General features: G+C 51.7%; 1 protein-coding gene across 4 annotated transcripts in view; it reads right to left on the reverse strand.

The window, feature by feature from the left end:
* Positions 1-1114: 1114 nt before the first annotated feature.
* The window catches only part of trrap (transformation/transcription domain-associated protein), a 101293-nt gene continuing 84732 nt past the window's right edge, over positions 1115-17675 (reverse strand). For all 4 annotated transcript variants that reach the window (XM_079757159.1, XM_079757158.1, XM_079757157.1 and 1 more), the window contains exons 66-72: positions 17119-17380; positions 10126-10351; positions 8870-9087; positions 7630-7814; positions 6952-7155; positions 3958-4152; positions 1115-2226 (exon numbers count right to left, since the gene is read on the reverse strand). In XM_079757159.1, the coding sequence (XP_079613285.1) occupies positions 1942-2226; positions 3958-4152; positions 6952-7155; positions 7630-7814; positions 8870-9087; positions 10126-10351; positions 17119-17380 (1575 nt within the window). In that variant the 3' untranslated portion in view covers positions 1115-1941. The remainder of the gene's footprint in view (positions 2227-3957; positions 4153-6951; positions 7156-7629; positions 7815-8869; positions 9088-10125; positions 10352-17118; positions 17381-17675) is intronic.

Genomic DNA, 17675 nt, shown 5'->3' on the forward strand with positions numbered 1-17675 from the left:
GTTATATGTGCCTACATGACACGACAAGGGCTAGAAAGCAATTATTTTGAGGGTATTTCTTTTTTGACTATCTGTCCTGTGACTACAATCTTCAACGTGTGGAAAAAGCAGCTGAACGACTTGGCCAGTCAGTCGGATACGACAGCCAATCTGGACAGCAGACAACATATTTTCCTGTCTTTTTTCTTCTTTTAGTAGGGAGCAAGGCATTTGCTAGGCGACACTGTGTGTGTGTGTGTGTGTGTGTGTGTGTGTGTGTGTGTGTGTGCGTGTGTGAATGTGTCGAGGAGAATGTTCAAGGCAGAGACAGCATGTGTATTTCTACTGAGTATACATGTGTGTGTGTACTGTATGTGTGTTTGTGCATTTGTGTGTGTAAATGTGTCAAGGAGACGGTGCGAGAGGCAAGAAGAAAGATTGTGTAGATTTACTGTATATGCATGTGTGTTTACTGTGTGTGCACTGTATGCATGTGTGTGTGTGAGCGTGTAAATGCATTAAGTAGGCACAGTGTGAGTCAGAGAGACAGAATGAGTGTGTGTGTGTGTGTGTGAGCAACAGTGGTATAACCTTTGTTTATGAGCAGAGAGGGGCCAAGTGACAGTGTGTGTAATTCAGTAAAGGCCATGCCCACTCGGAGAGCCTCTGACATACATTAATCATTCACAATGGGAGTTGAAGACAGAGCACACCCTTATGCCCCCCCGACCCCCCCCCCTCCACAGGGACGGGCAGGGGCCTCAGAGGGGCACTGGGGTAATGACCTTGATGGTATTTTCCTCCCCCCAGAGCCCACAGAACGGCCCACCTTGACTGAATACACACATGCCAGAACTGAAACACCCTGCTGTAAAATAAATCATAAAATGTATTTAGGGGTAAAAAAAACCAAAGCTAGTGCTGTCGAAAGAATTTACATTTTTAAGAACACAGGCATGTCAGATCACGATTATTAATCTACTGATCTATGATCACCTTCCCTGCAACCCCCCCGAACGTCATATTTCTATATTGAATTATTGCAGCTAAAAGGCTAATTAAGGAACCCAATGAGTTTTAATAAAAGCGACGGTTCCAGGATTTGTATTAAAAATGACTTTATTCAAACAAAAGGCTTATTTACAAGGCAAGAGATAACCGCCTTTTGGTTGGCAGAAGAATTTCTTTTCTTTACAAACTGGAAAGAGGAATACAAAATCAAACAAAGGATTACCTACGAGGGAATCGTACCTGCGTCACAGCAGGGCGTGCAGCAAATGACATTGACTCACTCGACGCCCTGCAGTCCTGATAGACCTGTTTGAAGACCCTCCCTAAGGTCCTTTGCAAGAATTAAAATAATAAAAAAAAATACATTAAACAGTTACAATACAAAATACGGATAAAAAAAGTGAATGACCGTTGCTCATGAATGTTGACATTTTACAGGCTGGTAGGGGGTCGTAGAGCAACGCTCGGCTTAAATAATAAAATAAAAAAAAGGTACTTAAACAGAAACATGTCTTTAAACACAGAGCGAAAACGTACAACGTAGTTGCTGGATTATAAACCAACAAAAGAAATTCATTTTGTTTTTCTTAAATCATTTTTAAAACAAACCTACAACTCAGAACGACACGTGATCACAGAAGGAGTACAAAGCTTCATATTCCTCAACGATAAAAAATACAAACACTTCATAGATTGCAAAGTTCCAACGCCAACGACATCCGGTCCCATCTCCGCCTCGCTCTCCCCTACAGAGACGCACGACAACGGGCCACACAGCGACCTCGTTCCCCCCCCCCCCCGGTCCATCTCCTCTCCCAGGACCAGACTTCACCTTCCTGCAGGACGTCTCATCCTCTTCCGATGTTCCGGAGAGACCGGGGACGGCCCCTGCCCTGAGCCCCCGCCTCAGCGCCCAGCCCAGACCCCCAGGTCCTGGGGGCGGCAGGGGTCTCAGAGCCAGGGGTGCCAGGCGGGGTCCATGCGACACAGGTTGTCCAGGCTGTTGGCGGCGGCCACCAGGGTGTTGACCTTGCTCTCCCCGCCCTCAAACTGGGCCAGGTTGTGGAGCCGGGACATGATGGCCGTGACCGCCTTCTGGACCAGGACGACGAGCTGCTGGGAGTCCATGTTCTCGGGCTGGCCGGCGGGGGACAGGGGCATGGACGTGTCCTCCTGGGTCTTCTTGTGCCACGCGATGATCTCGTCCCGGAGCACGGCCTTCAGGATGCCGTCCACCTGTTAGGAAAAATTCCAAACGGAGGCAGATTTCGTGTCAGGAAATAGGTTTCGCTTTTTATAACTGCCGGTTGAATTGGTCAGTAAAGCAAACGAAAAAACACAAATTAGTATAAAAAAAAAAAGAGGAAAAAAACATTGAGTCAAACCGAGCGGAAAACAAGCTTGTTAACTGCAGACAGCACCTCATTACAGAGGAGAGGTATTGAAACAGGCACGCCCGTCCAAACCCGGACGGGACCGCGAGACGACCAATAACCGGCCGGCTCAGAACACTCCCAGCCGGCGTTTACGGGTCCGGAGCGGCCCACGCGAGCGGGGACGGACGCTTTGGCAGCTCAACTTCGAAGGGCTTACGCGTGTTCATGTGTTTGTGTTTAGAGCACAGGCGGCCGGTTTCAGCTGCAAAATAAGGTTAGAACAGCTCTGGGGAGTTAGGTTTCATACACGTCGTTGATAACCTCCTGTCGCCCTGCGTGTGTGTCGGCTCGGGGGGGGGGGGGAGTGAGGGGGGGGGGGGGGGTTGTCTTATACATAGAAAACACATAGAAAATACAGGCCCTGTTATTACAGCCCCACGCTGGGCCTCACTAACCAACCTCAGACGCGTGCGCACACACACAGACACAGACACACACACACACACACACACAGGCTGGTTCCGTTTAGCTGGGCCTTGAGATGGACTCTTCTGGGCGGATGGTTTTGAGCGTGCTATCCATCCGCTAACTTTGTTGTAATGGACAAATTTAGGGGTCCCTAACTGAGCCTCTTTGACAGTTTGACAGAAGGCTGCTATTTGGAAACAGCGGGGGGGGGGGGGAGGGAGCCTGTTATTGCAGCCATGTGTAGCATCAACAGTGAGGCAGCGGAGGGGGCAGCTGGCGTCCCCCGCCGCCACGCTCTCAATTTAGCATGCGCTCAGAAAAAACACCAGCCCTGCGCCTTCCTGCGGTAGCCGTTGTAAAGGAGTTCATTAAGCTGTTGCAGATTTTGGTGTTAAAAATAGACTTGAATTGCGGGCTATTGCAATAGTCTCTAGTGAGGTGGGGTTGAAACGGCCGTGGACCGGGTAACCCCGGGCTGAAGATAGACAGGATGAACAAATAACCCTCTGTCAATCACACAACGCCACCTTCAACACGGATAACACGTCCACGTTTGAGCTCTGTCAGTCTCGGCGCCATGCCAACTACAACACCAACTCATCTTCTCATCTCACTTAGTTGGTGTTATGTCGCTAGCAGTACATTAACATACAGCCCTGTATCAATTTACCCTGCAATTATTTATGATTTGCGATTATATTAAAAGCAGCAGACAGTAAATTCAAATAAATCCTTTCAACTCTCAACTCATTATATATACTTATTTATGGCTATTTTTATTTATTTATGGCTATTTTTATTTATGGGTTTACATATTTATTGATATATTTATTATGTATATATATTTATTTGTGTATATATTCATGTACATATTTATTTATATATTTACCTATATAATTTATCTGTTATGTGTATTTATTTATATCTACGTATTTGTTGTAAACTGTATATAGAGCAGTGTTGTCTTTGTTAGATGCACAGGTGAGGACGCCTGACATACACGCATCTCACGGCCTTGAAGGACCTCCAGTGTTGTCGTAGACTCCCACACAACCGACATGTCATCCAGGAGGCCACACCAGACCGGGGGGTGGGGTAGGGGGTACGGCCCCAGAACGCCTACCTTGAAGTTGGGCTGGGCGAAGCAGCGCGCCACGGCGATCATGGAGGCGGTGAGCGGGCCCGACACGCCGATGGTGGTGAGGAACTCGGAGATGTTGGGCGTGAGGCGGAACGGGACGGGCCGGTTGGCGTCCAGGTCGCCCGTGGCGTCGTTGATGTCGAAGCGGAAGTACGACACGTTGAGCTTCCCCGTGTCCTGGGGAGGGGGAGAGGAAGAGAGGGAGAGGGAGAAGGGGGGGGAGAGAGAGAGAGATTGGTGGGCACCGAAAGCGAGGGAGAGATGGTGAAGAGGGTGGGGGCAGGGAAGGAGAAAGAGAGAGAGAGGGGCGAGAGCAAGAGGGGGTTGGAGAGAGAGGGAACATCAAGGTTAGACCACAGGACACTAAAGCGTACCCTTTGGCGTGGCGTGTATCTTTATGGCGCCACCTTATTTTCATTGGGCGGGCGGCGTTAACGACTACGGACAAACAAGGATATCTCTCGATAAATATTCTCCGCCGGTACAGTCCTCTCCTCCCCCTCCCCCCTCCCCTTTCTCTGCACATAATCCCCTAAAAGTGGACCGGGGGGGGGGGGGGGTTGCCAGGGGGGGAACGGACGCTACGACGGGCGACGCCCCAACACACAGGTTCGGCGTTGCGCCATTGATCCCGGACACAGTAAACCGTCAAACGATCAGCAGTGAGACATCTATAATCCACCATCCACACCCGCCCCCCCTTCCCCCTCCCGGGTTCCCCCCCGTGAGGTAAATAAATACAGGCCGGTTTCATCTTCAAGCCCCGGGTGCACGTGCGCGAGGGGCCACCGCGCGGGCATCCATTCTAGGACGATAAGCCCCCGCTCGTATGAAAGAGGCGAGCGGCACCGGCGGCTTTGCGGCGCGCACAGCTTTGATTCCAGCCTCTGCCTCTTCGCCGGCCCTATCTCTGCCTCCTCTCTCCCTTGGTCTGTCCCTCTCTCTACCACCTGTACTCTCTGGTTAATACCTGCACTCCTCCACTTCTGCCACGGGCTCCTCCCGGCATCAGAGGAGGGTCTTTGAGTGTGTGTGTGGTGCGGGCGGGGGGGGGCTGGCGGGGTGGGGATGAGGAACACTGAGACCCCCCCTGGAGGCCCGGAGGAGCCGAACAGACAGTGGGTTGAGGCGACGCAACCGGAATGGTAATTGGCATGACGACCGGGCCACCGAACCGAAGCCCCACCGTTGTTGGACGGTGGGGCTTCGTTGTTAGTTGTTTTTTTTTTTGTCAATGGGACGAAAGGAGCGACTCCAAAACCGTCCCACCTGTGCCAATCACATCGTTAAACTGGGGATGAGGCATGATGGATCGTGGGTAATCTTTAGAGCAAATGTCAACTGCATCAGAGGGGAAATTAAAGTAAACGACGTGACCGGCATTTCTGAAGGTTACCGTGGCGATGATGCGGCGTGTTATTGGCCGAGCTGAGAGTCTGCGAGCGGGGAGATAGCCGCTGAAATATTTACGTGTCCGGTAATTGACACAACCGTCAACAGGTCCTCACGCACCGACAAACTGTTAAGATGTGTGTGTGTGGGGGGGGGCGGGGGGGGGGGGGCGTGTGTGTTGAGGAAAAGGATGGGGCATGCGCTCCTTACCGTGTGTGTGCACGCGGGTTTATGTGCGCGTGCGCGCGTGTGTGCACGCGTGTTTTTGTGTACATTTCCCCCCCCCCGCCGTAATCCCTCTGTGTCTAATGGGATCTTCAGGGTGGAACAGGCAGAGAGGGGGCTTAATGCGCGGGCTAAGCTGCCCGGAGGAGCGCCTGTCAGCAAAGGCCGATTAGGATCAGAGGGGGAGGGAGGGAGGGGTGGCCTGGCCGACACAATCATCTTTAATAACGACTTTGAGCACGCCGACCCGGACCCAGAAACCAACACACACACCCGCGCTCGCCTTTAACGCAAACACAAGACTGCATTCCATTTCGTCCCCCCCCGTAGCCTCCTTCCCTCCCCCTCTCTCTCCCCCTCTCTCCCTCTTCCACGTGGGCACGCAAGGCCTCTTCAAATTGAAACGTCTCTTGATAACTGCGATGCGGCCGCTGACTGAATATAACGGCCTGTCAAAACACCCCGCCGCACTTGACAGCGGCGCGGCTGACTGATAGGGCCTTGCGTGAAAGTCACAGGGGAGAATGGTAATTCACACCCGCGCCCCCGTCCCGAAACGGAAGGTAATGACGATCTCTTAATGCATCTCGGGGGGGGGGGGAGAGACGGAGGGAGAGCGAGAGAGAGAGAGAGAACCAAATTAGCCCCAGTCAAACTGATCCCACTTGTCCTTGACCGACAGACTCTAAAGAGTGCGTGCGTATGTCTCCATGTCGGTGTGTGTGTAGGGTTTGTGTGTTTTATTTATCTTTTTGATACACTTACCTGTGCAAACTCCATGATCTCCTTGAGAGTGGGTATGTGTGTGTGTGTGTTTGGGTATGTGAGTATGTGTTTGTGTGTGTGTGCATGCATGTCCCCCTGTGTGTGTGTGTGTGTGTGTGTCTCCATGTACAGGGTGTGTGTGTGTCTTTTTTAACATCTCAGGAAGAAATATATTGCCTCTTAAATCTATAATTAGTTCTCAATTAGTCACCACCTCCTGGCCAGGAATTCAAGATGAGGCAAAAGATTGCATTTTTCTTCCTTTTGGGGGGGGGAAACTGAGCTCAAAGTTGAAGTCGCCTTTGATTCAGTAAAGTTAAGGGTGAGTTTGATTGCCAAATCAACAAGCATTGATTCCAATTAGTCAGCTCAGTGTGTGGTGTGTGTACTGGGGTGGACAAGAAATACACAGCCAGGGTCGGTTCCTTGAAGACATGGTATTACCTTTCAAAGGCTTTCAAATAGTCATTTTGTGTGTCTCCATGTGTGTGTGTCTCCATGTACAGGGTGTGTGTGTGCGTGTGTCTCCATGTGTGGCTGTCTCCATCTGTAGGGTGTTTGTGTGTGTCTCCGTGTGTGCGTGGGTCTCCGTACCTGGGCGATCTGCAGCATCTCGGGGTTGAGCCGGTTGAGGTGCAGCATGAACTCGGCCAGGCCGATGAGCGCCAGCTGGATGGTGAACATCTTGCGGAAGGTCCAATAGTCTGTGGCGTTGGGGAAGGTGTGCAGGGCCCACTCCCTCAGCATGCTGCGGGGCACCACGTTGCCCTGCACCTCCTTCAGGATGTCCCGCAGGACCTGGGGAGAGAGGGGGAGGAGGAGGAGGAGGAGGAGGGGTCAGAGGTTGTTCCTGTGTTGCACCAACGCCCTGGCGAGTGGTTCGCTGCCCGCTGGGGGAGTTGGGCTGGGAACGGGTGGGCTCATCACGGGGTCAAGCGGCGGACGCTGGACCAGAAACAGGCGTGTGTGGACGAGGGTCGCTTGTGGTCATCTAGTTTGGCTATGCCGTTCGCTTTTCTCCGCAACATTCCTTCCCAGCCAAGCCATTGACAAGCAATGACAGTTGTAACAGCTTCTCAGCGGTAAGTTGTTTGTTTTTTTTAAGCCATACTTTTGGAAGAAATGGCAAAAATACGAATCAAATCTAAAAATACGAATCTAAATCAAATTCGCCAGATCCCAATCTGTTTGCTATTCACGACTCAAACAGCAGAACTCAAATAAACCCTCCCCACCCGGAGACACAGCCCGTGGACGCCCTCCTCTTCCTACCTGGTGGCTGGCCTGCGTGCCGCGGGCCTGCACCGTGGCCAGGCGGTCGTAGTAGCGCGAGATGGGGTTGTCGTGCTCAATGCCCTTCTTGGCGCAGCGCTGCTTGTAGATCTCCACCAGGGACAGCGAGGACGGGTTGTCCTCCACTAGCCGCATCTGGGGGGACACCGCCACTACCCGGGGCACTGTGGGGGGGGGGGGGGGGGGGGGTAGGTGGAGGGGGAGGAGGAGGAGGAGGAGGAGGAGGATGTATGTGGTGGAGTGAAGTGGTTCGGAAGATGGAGCGCGGAGGGGAAAAGGAGAGGGGAGAGAGATACAAAGAGAGGGGGGGAGTGAGGAAGACAGACAAAGAGTGAGAGAGGGAGAGCGAGACACATAAAGACAGAGAGAGAGAGAGAGACACACACAGACAGATAGAGAGAGAGGGAGACACATACAGAGACAGACAGACAGAGAGGTAAGGGAAGAGAAGGAGGGAGGAGTGATGGAATAAAGAGGGAGGCGAGGAGAGCGGAGAGCAGGAGCGAGGTAAAGGGTTAGGAGAGAGGGAAGAGAGGAGCACAACAAGTTAATCAGCGTCACCCAGGAAGGTAAACATCCTGACTCGAGGAAACAACAGCTGAGCTCGTGACGACCGCACCGCCGACCACTGGTCCAAACTCCACAACCAAAATACTCGGGAATTTCCGCAATAATTGCAGCGCAACCACACTTGCTCCACACTTGCTCGCCCACCTCCCAACCCCCGCCGCCACCAACAACCCACTGTCCGGGGTGGCAGAGCGCCCAGAACAGTGGGGGCTGGAGAGGGCCAGCTGGGGCGCCTGCTGTGAGGGACCGTGGTGGTGGTGGTGGTGGTGGTGGTGGTGGCGGCGGTAGTGGATGCAGTCTAAACATTTAAATAGGCTGGCCCCCACGATGGGTTTACTGAGTTCCTGTCCCCCGGTTTCACCTCAAACCAACCAATCAGGGAGCGGAGGGGACATGGTGAGAAGGACCTTGTGCTTGAAAAGGATCTAGATGTGTTTGTATTCAGTGTGTGCGAGTGCGACTTGGGGTTTGTTTTGTGAGGGGATATATTGATTGAGAAAAGGGAAGGTGCATGCCGGGTAAGACGGAGAGGAAGTTTTGAACTCTTTACTTGAACACGCACACACACACACACCTTTGAGTGCGTTGAAAAGCACAGTGTAAGCACAATGAAGGACCACCGTTTACCAGAGGAGGAGGGGGGTCTTACCGGTGAAGAAGAGGTGTCTCTTGGTGGTCTCCTTCCTCTTCTCCAGACAGGGGTTGAGGAGGCGGAGGAGCTGCAGCACGCGCTCCTCCCGGCGCGACTCCGTCAGGCAGGCGTCGTTCATCACCAGGTAGGGGTAGATCTTGCCGTTGTGGCCGCGGATGTAGAGGCGGCGGGCCGCCGTGTTGTGCTTCTGGACGATCTCCACCCTGGGCATGAACCTGGGGGGGGGGGGGGGAGAGAGGAGGCGCGGGAGTGGGGGGGGATGAAGGAGCAGGGAGAGGAAGGCAGAGGAGAGGAGAGAGGAGAGTAGGGGAGGGGAACCCAGAGGAGAGCAGCGTAGTGGGGGATGAAGGGACAGGGAGAGAGGAGAGGAGGGGCGAGGAAAGCAGAGGAGAAGGGGAGTATGGGAGAGGAGAGAGGGGAGTAGAATAGAAGAGAGCCGAGGCAATGGATTGGCGAGAGAAGAGAGGAGCAGGGGAGGGGAGATGAGGAGGAGAGACAAGATGGGAAGAAGGGAAGATAGGCGAGAGAAGGAGAGGAGAGCAGAGAAGAAGGACAGAAGAGGAGAGATGAGAAGACAGGAAATGGAGGAGGGTAGAGAGGGAAGTGTGAATAGAGGGGAGAAAATAGATAACAGGAGAAGAAAGGTGGAAAGAAAAAAGAAGAGGAGATGAACATGAATCGGGGAGGAGAGAATAGGAGAAGCGAGAGGTGGGGACGGAGAACAAGTCGAGGGAAGCAGAGAGGATAAGAGAGGAGCGGAGAGGAAATAGAGATGCGGAACTAATTAAAATGTGTGAAGTGGAAGGCTATATAGAGTCATTTTCCATGACATGTATTCGTTTCTCCAGGGGCATTGGATTTGTTTAACTCAAAGCACATACTGAAATAAACATAAACACACCACCTAAGGAATTGCACGTGCATTCATGTCCTGTTAGTTACGAGCAAACAGCACTCGATCCGGCCCTACAGCTATGCACCAGACCCATACCGGGGGGGGGGGGGGGGGGGTACATCGCCAGGCCACCGCTGAACGTACGGAACGGGGATGCTTTAGCTTAAAACCATTGAGCTCCAATAAAAAGACGAATTACAGCAGAGTCACAGCAGAGATCTGACCTTTAGTTGGGACTGCATCGTCGTGTGACCAGTAAAGATGCTTACGATAATAAGATGCTCCAATAATAGATCGGAATATGTGTAGTGCAGCAGTCGCCCGTGTGTGTGTGTGAGTGTGTGTGTGCGCGCTGTACCTGGCGATCTTGATGTAGTAGTGCGTGGGCTTGGGCATGAGGAACTCCCCGGGGATCTCCACCTCGGCCGTCTGCGCCGAGAAGTTGCTGAGGAAGCGGCACTTCTCCTCGATGAGGAAGAACTTGGGGAGCTGCTTGGTCTTGGCCTCCAGGATCTTGATCCACTTCTTCAGCTTGGAGATCAGGTTGTGCAGCTTCATGGAGCCCGGCACGATGAAGTCGAAGTCTGCGGGCGGAGGAGGGAGGAGAGATGGGGGGGGGGTTAAGCAATGAGCCATTGCTTACCGATTGTACAAATGTGTACAATTTGGCCCGACCGTCTAAGTGGTCCTCCACACAATAGGGGGCGGTGTATTACCAGAAAGTGGTTACCGCCCCCATTGTACAAAACAAAGCTATGCGAAAACGTGCAAAATCAACAGTGCATTATCAGGGCTCAGTTACCTAGTAAACTAAGTAACCATGTGTGCTGGTAATATCTAAGGGATAATCGTAAAGCAAGCTTAATCACCCTAAAGGATTTTTTATTATCACTTAATAAATCTACGTAAAAAAAAAATAAATAATTAGATTGATTTAAAGATGATTCGATTGCTTCCACGAAAATAATTGCTGTACAAAAAATGCCGAAAAATGATTATACCAACACAAAAAAAATGCCGGTAGAATGACGTCATTTACCAATCACAATAGAGCATTCAACAAAGCTATGTCATAACATAAGGTTAGAATACGACTCTGGCTGCTGGGCTTCATCCACTCAGTTGGACTGAGTGCTGATTGGCGGTGCAGTGACAGATGTCACCTCTTGAAGAACAAAGTGGTACTACGAGACGGTACGGGTAGCCAGCTGCTAACTAAGGAAATATCTCTGCAACACAATGCATGTACGTCTTTGACATAACGTCACACTAACGTTTTTACCTTCAGTTTATACTTTTATTGTTCATTTTTAAAATATATAATCTTATACAATGCAATTTAAAACATAGCCCTCAATGGGGGGTAAAAATAGAGTTCCTAATACCTGGCAGATAACCTGAAAACCTCATAGCCACGCTACTCATTAATAACTACTTCCAAAGAATTATTGCACACAAAACAGACCATTCTGGGGATAGCAAAAGGAAAGACATGAGCCACAAATACGGCAGCTTTACAAAGACTATTGTTCCTGATTCAGGTCACAACTCGCATGGCGACTAACAGTGTGATGAGCTGCGGCAATAACACTGGGAACTAAGAGGCACTGAGCAGAGCAAAGAAAATAACCCCCAGGACATCTTTCTCTCGTAACAGCGGACGGCGCGCACACACGAGTGAGTGCACACCGACAAGCGTGTGTGCCTGTGTTCTCTTTATTGTGGTCGTGAAACAGCGGGGAAAAGGGTGGCCATGCTGTCTTCAAACCTTTCGATATTTTCCTAAGTACCTTTTTCTAACATCTCAGGAAGAAATATATATTGCCCATTAAATCTATAATTAGTTCTCAATTAGTCACCACCTCCTGGCCAGGAATTCAAGATTGCATTTTTCTTCTCTTTGGGGGGGAAAACTGAGCTCAAAGTTGAAGTCGCCTTTGATTCAGTAAAGTTAAGGTTGAGTTAGATTGTCCAATCAACAAGCATTGATTCCAATTAGTCAGCTCAGTGTGTGGTGTGTGTACTGGGGTGGACAAGAAATACACAGCCAGGGTCGGTTCCTTGAGGACATGGTATTACCTTTCAAAGGCTTTCAAATACAGTCATTTTATTTCACCAATGGGCAACAGAGCCTGGCTTCAGAATCCAAGCGTGATTATCCCCCTAAACGCTAGAACGCAATAATACTCAGTGTTTAATCAGACACACAGCGTTTTGCTCGTAAAAGGGATTTGGCACCGACTGCCCAGGCTATATTCAGGACGATGAGAGGGCAATATCTTGGGCCGTTTTTGCTGGGCTATAATTGAATACTTTTAGGAAATATACAAGGAGGCGGTTCTTAACGCTGGAGACGGACAGGATAGGGCGACACAAGATATCAACGCGGCTTGTCTCGGTTCTCCTGTTTTGTTTCCCCTTCCTTCTCATCGCTCTTCCTTCATTCATTCCTTTATTTCCCTCTCTCTCCCCCCGCCTCCCCCTGACGGCCCGGGCCAGACAGTACGAGGCCTGTGGTTACTGTGATGGAGTGAGGCTAAGCACCAGGACCATCCTGCTTGACATTTCAGTTATGAGCCATTATGGCTCTGACTGACTGATGCTCGCCGCACCACAGCTCCCCTTTTAGCACAGGCCTCGGCTGTAAACCCACAGACACAAACACGCACACAGGTTAACAACCCACACACACACACAGGTGAACAACACACACACACACACACACACACACAGGTGAACACACACACACAGGTGAACAATACACACACACACACACACACAGGGGAACAACACACACACACAAACGCACATGCACACAGGTGAACAACACACACACAAACGCACAGACAACAAAAAACAAACATGCACACCCACACACACATCAAACCTGCCATTTCCTATAGATTGTCCATCCCATCCAACCTGCACTCTAAACAAATCAAAAGCCTTTCCGCAGAGTCCTTCACGCACAGTGAGGCAGTGATACAATCACATGCACTTCCTGCTACACCTCGGGGGGGATCTCTGCTAGGAGAGGTGGGGGGACGACAGCTGGTAAGAGATGGAGTATCCTGCCGCTAGGATAACTAGCCAGGCCGCCTTCTGACCTCTGTGGAGGAAAATAACACGGCACTGTCGACCGGAGACCTTCCGCCTGAGAGAAGTAGGGGAGGGGGGATGGAGGCTGGGAGAGAGGAGTCAGCATAGTGCTGCACCGTCAACACTGAACACACACCCTGGAGGGGCCAACACTGCTGTGTGTGAGGACGAGCAGAGAGTCAGACATTGCTTCTGTTTAGAAGGGGCTGTGTGTGAGAGAGGCTCAAAGAGGAGAGGGGGACATGTGATTAGGATGGCACACACATACACACACACACACACACACACACACACACACACACTTTGGATGATACTCCCCAAACTTGCACCGTTTATAAAATACTACGTTTAGAAATAGAGTTGGGCTGTTGAAAGGCTGTCAGCTCTTCCAAATAAAGCATCTCACCACAAGGGAAACCAAAGCCATTATGCTAAATTATAAGTTGAGCCGAACAATGCGAAGCGTCTCCTTAGCGAAAACAAGTGGGGGGGGGGGGACTTCCCATGAGGGGGGAATTAAGGAGCCGGAGAACGTGTATGTGTGATTGTTTTGTTTCCAGAAGAGGCCCTTTAGAACAAAGGTCTGCGGAGAGAGGACCCACCGCTAACACCGTAACTCATGCAAATGGCGTGTGCCGTAATTGGATTTGAGTGCATCCCCGCTGCCAAATGGTATGTGTGCACACATAAACCAATATTTTCCAGCCCACAAACCCTCCGACAGAGACTGCACCCCTGATGCTGGCGTTGGGGGGGGGGGGGGGGGGGGGGAGATGGAGGGGAAGAGGGAGGAGGGGGAGGCACTTGGCTGCTCAGCGGTGGAGCGAGACACTTTTTGTTCCGCTCCGGAGGCACGGCGTGGTTCTCTCCCTCCAACGCCCTTGCTCCTCCACCTCCTCTCCCCCCCCCTCAACCCCGCTACCATGGGCAAAACCCAGGCGGGGGGGCCCTTGCGTGACCGTGGCTCTTGGCGAGGGCCCTTATAAGACCGCGGTTCTGGCGAGGACCCTTGTGAGACCGTGGGTCCTGGCGAGGGCCCTTCCGAGACCTTGGGTCTTGGCGAGGGCCCTTACTAGGCCGTGGGCCTGGCGAGGGCCCTTGTGAGACCGTGGGTCCTGGCGAGGGCCCTACCGTGACCTTGGGTCTTGGCGAGGGCCCTTACTAGGCCGTGGGCCTGGCGAGGGCCCTTGAGGGACCGTGGTCGTTGTGAGGGCTGCGGGACCATCAGGCTCTCCAGAACTCCACCGTGTGACACAGTCCCACTACTCTCCCTCCTCCTTCCAAAGTGCCCCGCACCAGACCTGTCTTTCATGTGTTTGTCCGGTTCGTGATCAATGGTTGCGTTTCCTCACGCAACCTTTTCACAAAACAATGCGAGGATGTTGCAAGTAATATAACATTTTGTGGCGGCTGCAAGAATCCAACATACAATGAGCCATCAGTTGTCATGCTATGCACTCAGTGGGCGGATATAATAAGCTGGTGTTTGTGTAGCTGCGATCGGTGTGAATCACTTTGCTGAATTTATGGATACATTTATTTAATCTCATCTAATCTCCTACACGTGCGACTTGGATGCTTCAACATGGAGAGCCCTCCAGTGAGCACACAGGTGTTTTCCTCAGACAGCATGTATATGAGGCACACGGTGTGCTTGCAGTGTCCATTTTACTCTTCTCCATTTCACGGCTCTCCTCTCATTGGCCGCTTCCCTTCGCTGACTCAGCTTCCTCCCTTCTCTTCTTCAGACGCTTTCAAATCCCCCCCCATTCCCTCCACCTTCCTCCCTCCCATCCTTAAACTGGCTCTTTCCCAGGGCCAAACACATTAGCACTGCTGGTTAGCGGATGAGAAAGGGAAGAGGATAAAGAGCGAGAGACGGAGCAAAGGAAGGAGAGAAAAAAAGAACCAGGGAGAGAGAGAAGCAGAGAAGCAGAGAGAGAACAGAGAGAACCAGAGGGAGATCCAGAGAGAACCATATAACCAGAGAGAAAACCACAGACAACCACAGAGAGAACTATATAACCAGAGAAAGAACCACAAAGAACCATGGCGAGAACCGGGGAGAGAACCAGAGAGAGAGAGACCAGAGAGAACCAGAGAGAGAACAGAGTGAACCAGAGAGACATCCAGAGGGAGAACCGGAGAACCAGAGAGAGACCAGGGAGACCCAGAGAGAGAACCAGAGAGAGAACCACAGAGAGAACCAGAGAGAGAACATGGTTCTAGGGATTCAAGGATTGCTGACTTGAACGCATACTGAAGGGCGGAGAGTTTACACCACTGCTACGCAAAAGCCAGGAACTCAAAGGAGTTTTCTTCCTAATTTAATAACCTGTCACACCTATTCAGTGTACCAGTGCGTGGCTCACACACCAGACAGTTGGAAAATGTGGTATTTTCTCATGCTGCTGATTTAATAGACTCGTGGTTTGGAAATGAATTCCGCAGGCGAAAGCCCCGACTGCCCAGCCGCCAAACATTCAAAGTTTGCCCTACGGGGGAAAACCTTGATGTAAAGCACTCTTCAGATTTTACCTCAAGCCAGGACCAGTCACATGACACCCCCTTCATCTCTATACCTGAAGCACATGAGTCATAGCGGACGCCATGAATACAGTTTACACAGAGTTCAGCCAATGGGATCGCTGCTGACCACAGCTCGGCCTATAGCAGGGCCGCTGAACTGTGTCATTGTGTTAGCCGACGCCAAGTGTAGCGCGCGGGGAGACTAAACACGCTCACATGAGGCAGCGCACAAGCTGTTAATGTTCCAAACCCACCGAGGTGTGTAAACTGTATGCACATGTAGAGACAGCCAGCAACACTCACACACACACGAAAGCCCCCCCCCCCCCCACGGACCGCTAAATCAAATCATTTGGTTGAGATCCTTGTGTTCTGGTGCACTTGTGTTCCAGATGCAGCACCGCAAGGGCGTGACGTCAACGCATTTAATGCTAAAACGAACAGCACCTGGATGTCGACGCACGGGGGAACAGACCAATGCATCCCCCCCCCCCCCCCCCCCCCCCCCCCGGCCCCCTCCACATCTACATCCATCCCATGGTGGAGCGGGGGGGGGGTATCTGCTCTTCATTCTTCTTAAAAAGAACACGGGACTCAGCCTGGACATTTTTGTTGTTCGTCAGTTTTCTGACGGATGCCTGGTTGTGTCCTGGGGGAGAGCCCTGAGGAGCTGTGATCGCGGAGGTGTTGCTGGCTCCTGAGTCACGACAGCTTGACACGCACCTGCCGGCCACATGCTCGGCATACAAACCGGCGCTCCACCTACCGTGCGCACGAAGAGAGACCTCCATATGCTCGCCACGCTGGCGCTCTCTTCAAAAAAGACCTGGAAGTCACGACACCCCCGCTCCGAGGAAAGGGGAAACATCAGATGGGCCGCTGTTAGCGGAACTAAGCGTTCAGGGAGTTTATGTGTGGCGATGCTCAAGAGGAGAGACATCGGGGAGGCGGGGGCGCCAGGAGTCTTGAAAGGAGGAAGTCACACAGGGTTTCAAAGCGGTGTTTGCGTCGTGGGGGTGTAGCTAAATGTATAGGGTATAGTTTAGAAATCACCACAACGCGATTGCCACGAGGACCGTGAGTACAGCCCGTGTTGCCTGTCACAGCGATGTTCAGAGAAGCTTCACATGGAGCGACGGATCAAAACATCAATTAGTATGAAAATGTAACGTTGGATTTACAGATTCAATCCTCTCACTCAGCTGCTTGAATGGACTGCTTCCTATTACGAGGAATTCGCCTCACTCACAACAAGACAACAACGATCCCGGCCGTTCAGATAGCTTTCTTACGAGAGGAGAGGCAGCGGAGGCATTGAACCAGCAACCCTTGTGTTCACAAGTCTCAATACAGCGCATGCATCTAGCTCCTTATCAACCGCCCCATCAGTGTTACAAAAGATAAGAAAAACGCAAGTCTGTGGCTCACTAGCCCTTCCAATTTATGGTGGAAATATAGCAGTGCATGTTCCAATTCAGCGCATGGCATGCATCTTCCTCCTTATCAACCGCACTGTCATAGCGTTAACAAGGAAGACCTGTGGCTCAGCAGGCCTTCCAGTTGAAGGTTGGAAACGCAGCTGGGTTGAACCAGCAACCCTTCGGCTGTAAGAACAAATGCAGCACGTCTAACGAGAGACCAGCCAGCTCTAATAGAGTCAAAAGCCGATCGAGAACGTCAACCGAAAACGTCACGGGTAATAAAGCGCTGAAAAGCGACTGACCTGTGGCGAACTGCCCCTTCATCTTCTGGAAGACAGGGTCCTGGGCGGTGGCCTGGGCGCGGCGGGCCAGCGACTCCGAGGCGGCGCTGGAGAACATGGTGGACACGTTGGACACGTTCTCCAGGCCCACGCCGAAGGTGCTCACCAGCTTCTTGACAAAGTTGAGCGTGTGCGGCGTGATCTTGGCGTCCGACACGGCGCCGCTCTTCTCGAACGCCACCGAGTAGCACTTGGCCAGGCCCTGCTGCAGCTGCCGGAGCACCTGGGGGGGGGGGGGGGGGGGGGGAGGGGGGGGAGATGGAAGTTTAGCTTTTGAACAAACCTTTATTGACGCAAATGCACCTAGCTTCAACAAAGGGGGAAGAAAACGGCCATGCCGTGAAGAACACGCACATACTTAAGACTCAGACCATGTATAAAACAAAAACAGATAAGCGAAAGAGACACATACAGACATATACACAGAGACACACACAATGAAGGGCAGGAAGATTGAGATTAATACATAGGTTAATAACTATTTGAAATGAGCAGTTGCTTATCAATTGCTATAGTAG

This window comes from Pollachius pollachius (genome assembly GCF_949987615.1).
Source record: "Pollachius pollachius genome assembly, chromosome: 19".
In the NCBI taxonomy this organism is placed as follows: domain Eukaryota; kingdom Metazoa; phylum Chordata; class Actinopteri; order Gadiformes; family Gadidae; genus Pollachius; species Pollachius pollachius.